We start from the raw sequence: 13,581 nt of genomic DNA on the forward strand, positions 1-13,581 counted from the left end.
CATAACAGGAAGGAAAGAGAGATCAGACAGGAGGGAAGGAAGAAAGGAAGGAAAGATTAGAAGAGAGAAGGAAGGAACAGACATAACAGGAAGGAAAGAGAGAAAGATCAGACAGGAGGGAAGGAAGAAAGGAAGGAAAGATTAGAAGAGAGAAGGAAGGAACAGACATAACAGAGGAAGGAAGGAAGGAAGGAAGGGAAACACAGGATAACAAGAACTGAGAAGGATATATGGAAGGAAAGAAGGAAGAGGAGGAGGAGAAATTGAATACAGAGTGACATAACATAACATAACATAGCAATTAATAGAAGGAAGAGAGGAAAGAAGAAGAAGGAGGAGGAGGAATTTGCATAAGAGGACCAGAGATATCATACAAGAATCTAAGCATTAATTTTTTCTCCAGACGTGAGTGCTCGGCAACCCAAGAGACCCCAACCCCAGGGACACTAACCCCAGAGACCCCAACCCAAGAGACCCCAACCCAAGAGACCCCAACCCAAGAGACCCCAACCCCAGGGACCCCAACCCCAGGGAACGCCAACTCTAGAGGCTTGTGGAGTTACAGGAGGAGGGACATCAGTGGACCAGCCACCAGTACCAGGCATAACACACCCCTGCCCCCCTGCACTGAAGAGAACACGAGTCACCAGTACAGCCCCAGACACCACCAGTAACCACACACCCCTGCCCCCCTCCTACAGCAGTAATATTAGTATAGTTTCTTAATGTGCTGTCATACTAGTTTGAAAAAGCAGTGTTCTATAGCTTGCTTGGACAGGGCTAAGGGTAGACTCTCCTTAATCAATGTGTTGCTGTTTGAAAGGGTGTATATAAGGTGTGTTTTCTGCACTAATAAAAAATGTATCTTGTATATTATTGAATTTCCTTTGATCATTTACATCTTAATAGTTTTCCTTATGTTCCTATCCTCTCTCACTCTTCCTCCTCCTCTTCCGCCTTCTCTTCATCAAGTCTTCCTCTTCTCCTTCTTTACCAATGTCTTCCTCTGCCTCCTCTCTTTCTCTTCTTCCTCCTCCTCTTCTTCTTCTTCTTGTTTCTTCTTAACCAGTGTCCTCCTCCTTTCTTTCTTCTTCCTCCTCCTCTCTCTCTCTCTCCTCTTACAGCTTGGAGAAGAGTGGCTTGGTCTCTCCCTTGCTCATCAGGGCCATGGCAGCAATGCGAAGGTCTTCACTCTGTAGCATCAGGCTGTTCATCTTGGCCTGGGGAGAGAAAGAGAGAGTGAGGGAGAGGGAGAGATGGTGGAGGAATGGGAAGGGAGAGAGAGGAGGAGAGAAGAGAAGGAAAAGGTTATGAAAGGAGAGAGACAGAGAGAGAGACTTCCTATACAACAAAGTGAGGTCATTCTGTGTTGATTTATGCCATAAGGTGCTGGCTATCATGTGTTTGAAGATACCCTAAACTTAACCTAACAAAACCCCAAACAGTCACTATAGGTCTTGACTCACAAAACCCCAAACAGTCACTATAGGTCTTGACTCAGAAAATTCATCTATACTTCCTTACTAATGAGACTTTCTATACAACAAAGTGAGGTCATTCTGTGTTGATTTATACCATAAGGTGCTGGCTGTCATGTGTTTGAAGATACCCTAAACTTAACCTAACAAAACCCCAAACAGTCACTATAGGTCTTGACTCAGAAAATTCATCTATGCTTCCTTACTAATGAGACTTTCTATACAACAAAGTGAGGTCATTCTGTGTTGATTTATACCATAAGGTGCTGGCTGTCATGTGTTTGAAGATACCCTAAACTTAACCTAACAAAACCCCAAACAGTCACTATAGGTCTTGACTCAGAAAACTCATCTATGCTTCCTTACTAATGAGACTTTCTATACAACAAAGTGAGGTCATTCTGTGTTGATTTATACCATAAGGTGCTGGCTATCATGTGTTTGAAGATACCCTAAACTTAACCTAACCTAACCTAACAAAACCTGAAACAGTCACTATAGGTCTTGACTCAGAAAATTCATATATACTTCCTTACTAATGAGACTTTCTATACAATAAAGTGAGGTCATTCTGTGTTGATTTATACCATAAGGTGCTGGCTATCATGTGTTTGAAGATACCCTAAACTTAACCTAACAAAACCCCAAACAGTCTCTATAGGTCTTAACTCAGAAAACTCATCCATGCTTCCTTACTAATGAGACTTTCTATACAACAAAGTGAGGTCATTCTGTGATGATTTATACCATAAGATGCTGGCTATCATGTGTCTGAAGATACCCTAAACTTAACCTAACCTAACCTAACAAAACCCCAAACAGTCACTATACGTCTTAACTCAGAAAATTCATACATACTTCCTTACTAATGAGACTTTCTATACAATAAAGTGAGGTCATTCTGTGTTGATTTATACCATAAGGTGCTGGCTGTCATGTGTTTGAAGATACCCTAAACTTAACCTAACAAAACCCCAAACAGCTATCATATGCCTTGACTCAGAAAACTCATATATGCTTCCTTACTAATGAGACTCTCTATACAACAAAGTGAGGTTATTCTGTGTTCCCTATCCCTCCTCCTCCTCCTCCTCCTCCTCTTCCTCCTCCTCCCCCTCTTCCTCACCATGTAGTCCAGTCCCTCCTCAACGGTGTGGTCTCGTGAGTACACCAACGCGATCTTTGAGGTTTGGACAGCCACTGGGGACTTGCTTGCGATCGTGGCAGCAACCTCAACCGCACCAGCAACCAAACTGTGGAAGGGGGAGATGGTTAGTGGAGGGGTGGAAGAATGGAAGAACACAGAGAGACAGAGAGAGAGAGAATGTGTTTTTAAGAATCGAGGGGACTGGAAAAGGAGAGATTGACAGACTGATTGACTGGATTAAAATCATGGGACCGCAATTGCACTGGTCATATTTCGCTGAATTAAATGACCTCATACAAAATCGTAAAATTACAAAAAGTTGTCGTAAAATTATGAAATTATGAAAAAATGAAAAATTATGAAAAGATCTCACCAAGCTACAGAAATGGATCAAAAAGTGACTGGTACAATTCAGTGAAGAAAAATGTAAAGTCCTGCACCTTGGGAGGGGATATCCAGCACACCAATACCACATGGGAAACTCTCCACTATCCACCACAGAGGCAGAGAAAGACCTGGGAGCGTATGTTACCAGGCTACCAGTGAAGGGATATCCAGCACACCAATACCACATGGGAAACACTCCACTATCCACCACAGTTAGAGAAAGACCTGGGAGTGTATGTTACCAGGCTACCAGTGAAGGGATATCCAGCACACCAATACCACATGGGAAACACTCCACTATCCACCACAGAGGCAGAGAAAGACATGGGAGTGTATGTTACCAGGCTACCAGTGAAGGGATATCCAGCACACCAATACCACATGGGAAACACTCCACTATCCACCACAGAGGCAGAGAAAGACCTGGGAGTGTATGTTACCAGGCTACCAGTGAAGGGATATCCAGCACACCAATACCACATGGGAAACACTCCACTATCCACCACAGTGAAAGACCTGCGAGTGTATGTTACCAGGCTACCAGTGAAGGGATATCCAGCACACCAATACCACATGGGAAACACTCCACTATCCACCACAGAGGTAGAGAAAGACCTGGGAGTGTATGTTACCAGGCTACCAGTGAAGGGATATCCAGCACACCAATACCACATGGGAAACACTCCACTATCCACCACAGAGGCAGAGAAAGACCTGGGAGTGTATGTTACCAGGCTACCAGTGAAGGGATATCCAGCACACCAATACCACATGGGAAACACTCCACTATCCACCACAGAGGCAGAGAAAGACCTGGGAGTGTATGTTACCAGGCTACCAGTGAAGGGATATCCAGCACACCAATACCACATGGGAAACACTCCACTATCCACCACAGAGGCAGAGAAAGACCTGGGAGTGTATGTTACCAGGCTACCAGTGAAGGGATATCCAGCACACCAATACCACATGGGAAACACTCCACTATCCACCACAGAGGCAGAGAAAGACCTGGGAGTGTATGTTACCAGGCTACCAGTGAAGGGATATCCAGCACACCAATACCACATGGGAAACACTCCACTACCCACCACAGAGGCAGAGAAAGACCTGGGAGTGTATGTTACCAGGCTACCAGTGAAGGGATATCCAGCACACCAATACCACATGGGAAACACTCCACTATCCACCACAGTTAGAGAAAGACCTGGGAGTGTATGTTACCAGGCTACCAGTGAAGGGATATCCAGCACACCAATACCACATGGGAAACACTCCACTATCCACCACAGAGGCAGAGAAAGACCTGGGAGTGTATGTTACCAGGCTACCAGTGAAGGATATCCAGCATACCAATACCACATGGGAAACACTCCACTATCCACCACAGAGGCAGAGAAAGACCTGGGAGTGTGTGTTACCAGGCTACCAGTGAAGGGATATCCAGCACACCAATACCACATGGGAAACACTCCCCTACCCACCACAGAGGCAGAGAAAGACCTGGGAGTGTATGTTACCAGGCTACCAGTGAAGGGATATCCAGCACACCAATACCACATGGGAAACACTCCCCTACCCACCACAGAGGTAGAGAAAGACCTGGGAGTGTATGTTACCAGGCTACCAGTGAAGGGATATCCAGCACACCAATACCACATGGGAAACACTCCACTATCCACCACAGTTAGAGAAAGACCTGGGACTATATGTTACCAGGCTACCAGTGAAGGGATATCCAGCACACCAATACCACATGGGAAACACTCCACTATCCACCACAGAGGCAGAGAAAGACCTGGGAGTGTATGTTACCAGGCTACCAGTGAAGGGATATCCAGCACACCAATACCACATGGGAAACACTCCACTATCCACCACAGAGGCAGAGAAAGACCTGGGAGTGTATCTTACCAGGCTACCAGTGAAGGGATATCCAGCACACCAATACCACATGGGAAACACTCCACTATCCACCACAGAGGCAGAGAAAGACCTGGGAGTGTGTGTTACCAGGCTACCAGTGAAGGGATATCCAGCACACCAATACCACATGGGAAACACTCCACTATCCACCACAGAGGCAGAGAAAGACCTGGGAGTGTATGTTACCAGGCTACCAGTGAAGGGATATCCAGCACACCAATACCACATGGGAAACACTCCACTATCCACCACAGAGGCAGAGAAAGACCTGGGAGTGTATCTTACCAGGCTACCAGTGAAGGGATATCCAGCACACCAATACCACATGGGAAACACTCCACTATCCACCACAGAGGCAGAGAAAGACCTGGGAGTGCATTACCAGGCTACCAGTGAAGGGATATCCAGCACACCAATACCACATGGGAAACACTCCACTATCCACCACAGAGGCAGAGAAAGACCTGGGAGTGTATCTTACCAGGCTACCAGTGAAGGGATATCCAGCACACCAATACCACATGGGAAACACTCCACTATCCACCACAGAGGCAGAGAAAGACCTGGGTGTATATTACCAGGCTACCAGTGAAGGGATATCCAGCACACCAATACCACATGGGAAACACTCCACTATCCACCACAGAGGCAGAGAAAGACCTGGGAGTGTATCTTACCAGGCTACCAGTGAAGGGATATCCAGCACACCAATACCACATGGGAAACACTCCACTATCCACCACAGAGGCAGAGAAAGACCTGGGAGTGTGTGTTACCAGGCTACCAGTGAAGGGATATCCAGCACACCAATACCACATGGGAAACACTCCCCTACCCACCACAGAGGCAGAGAAAGACCTGGGAGTGTGTGTTACCAGGCTACCAGTGAAGGGATATCCAGCACACCAATACCACATGGGAAACACTCCACTATCCACCACAGAGGCAGAGAAAGACCTGGGAGTGTATCTTACCAGGCTACCAGTGAAGGGATATCCAGCACACCAATACCACATGGGAAACACTCCACTATCCACCACAGAGGCAGAGAAAGACCTGGGAGTGTATGTTACCAGGCTACCAGTGAAGGGATATCCAGCACACTAATACCACATGGGAAACACTCCACTATCCACCACAGAGGCAGAGAAAGACCTGGGAGTGTATGTTACCAGGCTACCAGTGAAGGGATATCCAGCACACCAATACCACATGGGAAACACTCCACTATCCACCACAGAGGCAGAGAAAGACCTGGGAGTGTATGTTACCAGGCTACCAGTGAAGGGATATCCAGCACACTAATACCACATGGGAAACACTCCACTATCCACCACAGAGGCAGAGAAAGACCTGGGAGTGTATGCTACCAGGCTACCAGTGAAGGGATATCCAGCACACCAATACCACATGGGAAACACTCCACTATCCACCACAGAGGCAGAGAAAGACCTGGGAGTGTATGTTACCAGGCTACCAGTGAAGGGATATCCAGCACACCAATACCACATGGGAAACACTCCACTATCCACCACAGAGGCAGAGAAAGACCTGGGAGTGTATCTTACCAGGCTACCAGTGAAGGGATATCCAGCACACCAATACCACATGGGAAACACTCCACTATCCACCACAGAGGCAGAGAAGGACCTGGGAGTGTATGTTACCAGGCTACCAGTGAAGGGATATCCAGCACACCAATACCACATGGGAAACACTCCACTATCCACCACAGAGGCAGAGAAAGACCTGGGAGTGTATGTTACCAGGCTACCAGTGAAGGGATATCCAGCACACCAATACCACATGGGAAACACTCCACTATCCACCACAGAGGCAGAGAAAGACCTGGGAGTGTATGTTACCAGGCTACCAGTGAAGGGATATCCAGCATACCAATACCACATGGGAAACTCTCCACTATCCACCACAGAGGCAGAGAAAGACCTGGGTGTATGTTACCAGGCTACCAGTGAAGGGATATCCAGCACACCAATACCACATGGGAAACACTCCACTATCCACCACAGAGGCAGAGAAAGACCTGGGAGTGTATGTTACCAGGCTACCAGTGAAGGGATATCCAGCACACCAATACCACATGGGAAACACTCCACTATCCACCACAGAGGCAGAGAAAGACCTGGGAGTGTATGTTACCAGGCTACCAGTGAAGGGATATCCAGCACACCAATACCACATGGGAAACACTCCACTATCCACCACAGAGGCAGAGAAAGACCTGGGAGTGTATGTTACCAGGCTACCAGTGAAGGGATATCCAGCACACCAATACCACATGGGAAACACTCCACTATCCACCACAGTTAGAGAAAGACCTGGGAGTGTATGTTACCAGGCTACCAGTGAAGGGATATCCAGCACACCAATACCACATGGGAAACACTCCACTATCCACCACAGAGGCAGAGAAAGACCTGGGAGTGTATGTTACCAGGCTACCAGTGAAGGGATATCCAGCACACCAATACCACATGGGAAACACTCCACTATCCACCACAGTTAGAGAAAGACCTGGGAGTGTATGTTACCAGGCTACCAGTGAAGGGATATCCAGCACACCAATACCACATGGGAAACACTCCACTATCCACCACAGAGGCAGAGAAAGACCTGGGAGTGTATGTTACCAGGCTACCAGTGAAGGGATATCCAGCACACCAATACCACATGGGAAACACTCCACTATCCACCACAGAGGCAGAGAAAGACCTGTGAGTGTATGTTACCAGGCTACCAGTGAAGGGATATCCAGCACACCAATACCACATGGGAAACACTCCACTATCCACCACAGAGGCAGAGAAAGACCTGTGAGTGTATGTTACCAGGCTACCAGTGAAGGGATATCCAGCACACCAATACCACATGGGAAACACTCCACTATCCACCACAGAGGCAGAGAAAGACCTGGGAGTGTATGTTACCAGGCTACCAGTGAAGGGATATCCAGCACACCAATACCACATGGGAAACACTCCACTATCCACCACAGAGGCAGAGAAAGACCTGGGAGTGTATGTTACCAGGCTACCAGGGAAGGGATATCCAGCACACCAATACCACATGGGAAACTCTCCACTATCCACCACAGAGGCAGAGAAAGACCTGGGAGTGTATGTTACCAGGCTACCAGGGAAAGCCAAATTCGTTCCAATCACAGCGGACGGGTTAAGAGCAGAGGAGAGAGATGATTTGAAAGGAGGAGAGAAAGAGGAAAGAAAGATAGATAGATTTTATGAAAGGGGGAGAGGATGGAAGGAAGGAAGGAATAGAGTTGAAACATGGAAACATGGACTAGCAGGCAGCAGAAAGCCTGTTGGCCTCATCCCCTTCCTCCTCCTCCTCCTCCTACCTCTCCTTATTCTCAAAAGTCCTGGAGACAAAACCGCACTGCAAGGCCTCGGCGGAGAACATCTTGCGGGCCGTGAAGACCAGCTCCCTCGCCAGACTCTGACCTCCCACGACCTTCGGGAGACGCTGGAGGGTGCCCACATCTGCTGCCAGGCCTGGGGGGGGGAGGGGGGCACACACACACACACACACACACACACACACACACACACACACACACACACACCATACAGAAGCATAACAACATGGAACGGACTTGACGAGGAGACTGTGTGTGCAAAAACGATTCATGAATTTAAAGCCACAAGCCTTGTACATACGACTCTTTTCCTGTATTTCACAACTAGGTAAACACGCACGCACACACACACACACTCACCCACGTCAACCTCCTTAATCTGGAACCAGGCGTCGTCGGTGCAGTATCGGATATCGGCACCGCTGATGAGGTCCACACCGCCCCCCACACAGGCACCGTGCACCGCTGCGACCACTGGCTTGGGGCACTGGGGGGGGAGGGAAGGGGGTTAGTGTGTGTGAGGTGAGTCAGTCCTTTCCGCTCCCTACACTGCCATACATATACATACATAAATTGATACACACACACACACACACACACACACACACTCACCCTCTCCAGCGAGCTAAAGGAATGCTGGAACTCCTTGATCTTCTTGTGCATAACCCTTCCTCTCCTGGCCACATCCGCCGCTCCCTCCTCCTCCCCCTCACCCCCACCCCCCACGCCCACAATGCCGGCAAAGTCCATGAGGTCGAGGCCGGCCGTGAAGATGCGCCCCTCGGCACCCAACACCACGGCACGGCAGGAAGGGTCGTCAGCCAACTTGTCGAAGCACTCGCCGATCTCCCTGAGAGTGGAGGAAGTGAGGTTAGGGAGAGGAGGAGGAGGAGGAGGAGGAGGAGGAGGAGGAGGAGAGGAGGTTGGTAGGCCAGTTTAGACAGGTCAGGGAGAGAAAAAGGAGGAAAAAAAAGGTTAGTTTACAGAAGGTTAATTTGGATGAGGTTATGTTTACAGAATATTTTAGTGGATAGATTAGTTTTGAGGATAGGTTAGCTTAGAGGAGGAGGAGGAGGAGGAGGAGGAAGAGGAGAAAAAGGAGGAAAAAAATAGGTTAGTTTACAGAAGGTCAATTTGGATGAGGTTATGTTAACAGAATATTTTAGTGGATAGATTAGTTTTGAGGAGAGGTTAGATTACAGGAGGAGGAGGAGGAGGAGGAGGAGGAGGAGGAGGAGGAGGAGGAGGAGGAGGAGGAGGAGGAAGAGGAGAAAAGGAGGAATAAAATAGGTTAGTTTACAGAAGGTCAATTTGGATGAGGTTATGTTAACAGAATATTTTAGTGGATAGATTAGTTTTGAGGATAGGTTAGCTTACAGGAGGAGGAGGAGGAGGAGGAGGATAGATTACATTATATCAGAATAGGAATAAGTTTATAAGGATGAAGTTAGGTTAGGTTAGGTTAGGTTATTAGGTACAAATATACTTTTAAAATCTATCCATACTATGTAGATTTTCACGGCTGTCTAAATTAAATAGCTTGTTATTATTATTATCATTATTACACACACACACACACACACACACACACACACACACACACCTCCAGAAGACCCCATTCATGGCGTTCAGCTTGTCCGGGCGGTTCAGGTTGACCACAAACACACTCCGTCTGGGCTCGGTCACCGCCAGCGTCTCAAACTCATACCCTTCTGCTGCCCCTGATGCTGCCCTCCTGGCCTCTGCTGCTGCCCCTGCCCTTCCTGCTGTGGCTGCTGCTGCTACATGGACGCCCCTTCGCACCCCCATCATGCCTGCTGACGAAGACGGAAGCACTTGAAAAATTTGTCCTTATCAGAATCATATGCAGAAAATGACCATGAAAAATTTGTCCTTATCAGAATCACATGCAGAAAATTACCATGAAAAATTTGTCCTTATCAGAATCACATGCAGAAAATTACCATGAAAAATTTGTCCTTATCAGAATCACATGCAGAAAATTACCATGAAAAATTTGTCACATGGAGAAAATTACCATGAAAAATTTGTCCTTATAAGAATCACATGCAGAAAATTACCATGAAAAATTTGTCCTTATTAGAATCACATGCAGAAAATGACCATGAAAAATTTGTCCTTATCAGAATCACATGCAGAAAATGACCATGAAAAATTTGTCCTTATCAGAATCACATGCAGAAAATGACCATGAAAAATTTGTCCTTATCAGAATCACATGCAGAAAATCACCATGAAAAATTTGTCCTTATCAGAATCACATGCAGAAAATGACCATGAAAAATTTGTCCTTATCAGAATCACATGCAGAAAATCACCATGAAAAATTTGTCCTTATCAGAATCACATGCAGAAAATCACCATGAAAAATTTGTCCTTATCAGAATCACATGCAGAAAATGACCATGAAAAATTTGTCCTTATTAAATCACATGCAGAAAATTACCTTGAAAAATTTGTCCTTATAAGAATCACATGCAGAAAATGACCATGAAAAATTTGTCCTTATTAGAATCACATGCAGAAAATTACCATGAAAAATTTGTCCTTATCAGAATCACATGCAGAAAATTACCATGAAAAATTTGTCCTTATTAAAATCACATGCAGAAAATTACCATGAAAAATTTGTCCTTATCAGAATCACATGCAGAAAATGACCATGAAAAATTTGTCCTTATCAGAATCACATGCAGAAAATGACCATGAAAAATTTGTCCTTATCAGAATCACATGCAGAAAATGACCATGAAAAATTTGTCCTTATCAGAATCACATGCAGAAAATGACCATGAAAAATTTGTCCTTATAAGAATCACATGCAGAAAATTATATTGAAAAATTTGACCTTATCAGAATCACATGCAGAAAATGACCATGAAAAATTTGTCCTTATCAGAATCACATGCAGAAAATTACCATGAAAAATTTGTCCTTATCAGAATCACATGCAGAAAATGACCATGAAAAATTTGTCCTTATCAGAATCACATGCAGAAAATGACCATGAAAAATTTGTCCTTATTAAATCACATGCAGAAAATTACCGTGAAAAATTTGTCCTTATCAGAATCACATGCAGAAAATTACTAGAGTGAATATATTAACAGAATGGTCTGAGTTTTCTTATATATATTCTCAGGCACGAAACTTAACACTTATAAAAACAGTAGTAATAATAGTGTTACTACGACTACTTAACTATAACTACTTATCGCTACTTATGTTATGTTAAGTAAGACAGAAGGGAGGAAAGGAAGGAATTAGTGGAAGAAACAGGTAAAAGTAGAAGAAGCTTTTTAGACAAGTAACTTAACATTAACATCAACTAAAATAAAATAAAATATGAAGTAGGGCATCGAGGTGTCCCCCGAGCCACAAAATTAACATATCTTTTTTTTTTTTACAGCGAAGGAGACAGCTCAAGGGCACACACACACACACACACACACACACACACAAAAAGAGCCCTCTACTTGCTGCTCCAAAAAAAAATATTTACGCTTTCCCAGCCCCATTCCTTCCCCATCACTGCTCACACCTTTCCCCATCGCTTCCCCATTCAGCCCATCACTCCCCACAGTCTTCTCAATCCCCTATTCCTTCCCCAATAACTTCCCATCATTTTCCACTCCCCATTCCCCTCCTATAGCTTCCCATCACCCCCTCCTGCCTTCCCCAACACCCCATCACTGTCCCTTCCCTCTCCACCCTTCCCATCTCTCCCTTCCCTTCCCTCCCCTCCCCATCTCTCTCTCCTTCCCTCCCTCCCCTTATCTCCCCCTTCCTTCCCTTCCCCTCCCCATCTCTCCCCTTCCCTTCCCTTCCTCCCTCCCCATCTCTCCCCTTCCCTCCCTTCTCATCTCTCCCCTCCCTTCTCATCTCTCCCCTTCCTTCCCATCTCTCCCCTTCCCTTCCCTCCCCTCCCCATCATCCCCATCTCTTCCCTTCCCTTCCCATCTCTCCTCTTTCCTTCCTCCCTCCCCTTATCTCCCCCTTCCTTCCCTTCCCCTCCCCAGCTCTTTCCTTCCTTCCTTCCTCCTCCCCATCTCTTCCCTTCCCTTCCCACCTCTCCTCTTCCTTCCTCCTCCCATCTCTCCCCTTCCTCCCTCCCATCTCCCCTTCCCTTCCTCCCCATCCTCTCCCCATCTCCCTCCCCATCTCTTCCCTCCCTCCCCATCTCTCCCTTCCTTCCCTCCCCTCCCCATTTCTCCCCTTCCCTCCCCTCCCCAGCACGGATAGGCCTTGACCTTTCCAAATACCACCTGAAAATACCACACAGGTCACCCATTTCCTTAGGCCTGACCCATTTCCTGACACTATACCCATTCCCACATTAATATAGAGAAGGTGGAGGCATAATAAAGCTTAATAACGCGATAAATAAGAATTAGGATGAGATAATGACCCGGGGAGATAGTTTAGTTAAGTGCCCCCTTCGAGTGTTTTATTTAACCTTATTTCTCGTGTTTTAAGGAAGCCACAGGTGTTGTTTTAGGTGTATATGTTCATTAGGGTCTTGCTTACCTGTGGCGAGTCTTAGGGCGAACATGGCGACCGGGAAAGTGAAGAAAATGAAGAAAATATGAAGGCTTTTTGAGATCACCGTCCGTCACCTTCCTCTTCCTCCTCTTCCTCGTCACTGTGGCCAAGACCAAGACCTATTCCGCCTTTTTATCGGTGTCATGTTATATTTGACCTTATTTCTCGTGTTTTAAGGAAGCCACAAGTGTTGTTTTAGGTGTATATGTTAATTAGGGTTTTATTTACCTGTGACGAGTCTAAACAGAGAAGATAAAGCTTAATAACGCGATAAATAAGAAATAAGGATGAGATAATGACCCGGGGAGATAGTTTAGTTAAGTGCCCCCTTCGAGTGTTATATTTTGCCTTATTTCTCGTATTTTAAGGAAGCCACAGGTGTCGTTTTAGGTGTATATGTTAATTAGGGTTTTATTTACCTGTGGCGAGTCTATTTAGAAAAGATAAAGGCTCAATAATGCAATAAATAAGGATAATGATGAACTATTGACCCAGGGAGATAGTTTAGTTAAGTGCCCCCTTCGAGTGTTATATTTTGCCTTATTTCTCGTCACTGTGAAGCCAAGACTATTGACCCGGGGAGATATTCCGCCTTTTTATCGGTGTCATGTTATATTTGACCTTATTTCTCGTGTTTTAAGGAAGCCACAAGTGTTGTTTTAGGTGTATATGTTAATTAGGGTTTT

At 45.9% G+C, this 13,581-nt stretch overlaps 1 protein-coding gene across 50 annotated transcripts; it reads right to left on the minus strand.

The window, feature by feature from the left end:
* Positions 1-66: 66 nt before the first annotated feature.
* Positions 67-13,029, minus strand: LOC126987183 (delta(3,5)-Delta(2,4)-dienoyl-CoA isomerase, mitochondrial-like). 50 transcript variants are annotated; one of them, XR_007740349.1, is made up of 13 exons: positions 7,474-8,060; positions 7,278-7,376; positions 6,983-7,180; positions 6,292-6,885; positions 6,094-6,192; positions 5,599-5,994; positions 5,403-5,501; positions 5,009-5,305; positions 4,417-4,515; positions 4,123-4,318; positions 3,436-4,023; positions 2,605-3,140; positions 67-1,220 (listed from the first exon to the last, which is right to left on the minus strand). XR_007740349.1 is itself a non-coding variant. In XM_050843976.1 (7 exons), exons 1-7 carry the CDS (start codon positions 12,903-12,905, stop codon positions 1,119-1,121), a joined length of 987 nt encoding a protein of 328 aa, XP_050699933.1. In that variant the 5' UTR covers positions 12,906-13,029; the 3' UTR covers positions 67-1,118. The 50 variants fall into 50 exon arrangements, 1 of the variants encoding a protein (XP_050699933.1); XR_007740350.1 differs by lacking the exon at positions 3,436-4,023; XR_007740348.1 differs by having other exon boundaries at positions 3,436-4,318.
* Between the last annotated feature and the right edge of the window lie 552 nt (positions 13,030-13,581).

The sequence above is a fragment of the Eriocheir sinensis genome, chromosome 64 (assembly GCF_024679095.1).
Source record: "Eriocheir sinensis breed Jianghai 21 chromosome 64, ASM2467909v1, whole genome shotgun sequence".
Lineage (NCBI taxonomy): Eukaryota > Metazoa > Arthropoda > Malacostraca > Decapoda > Varunidae > Eriocheir > Eriocheir sinensis.

Excerpts from the sequence above, each read along its gene's own strand:
- LOC126987183 (XM_050843976.1), bottom strand. The coding sequence starts at position 12,905 with ATGTTCGCCCTAAGACTCGCCACAG. Across the intron at positions 9,183-9,935 it reads ATGAATGGGGTCTTCTGGAG|GGAGATCGGCGAGTGCTTCG; the intron begins GTGTGTGTGTGT and ends CTCCACTCTCAG. Across the intron at positions 1,221-2,604 it reads AGGAGGGACTGGACTACATG|GCCAAGATGAACAGCCTGAT; the intron begins GTGAGGAAGAGG and ends TTCTCTCCCCAG.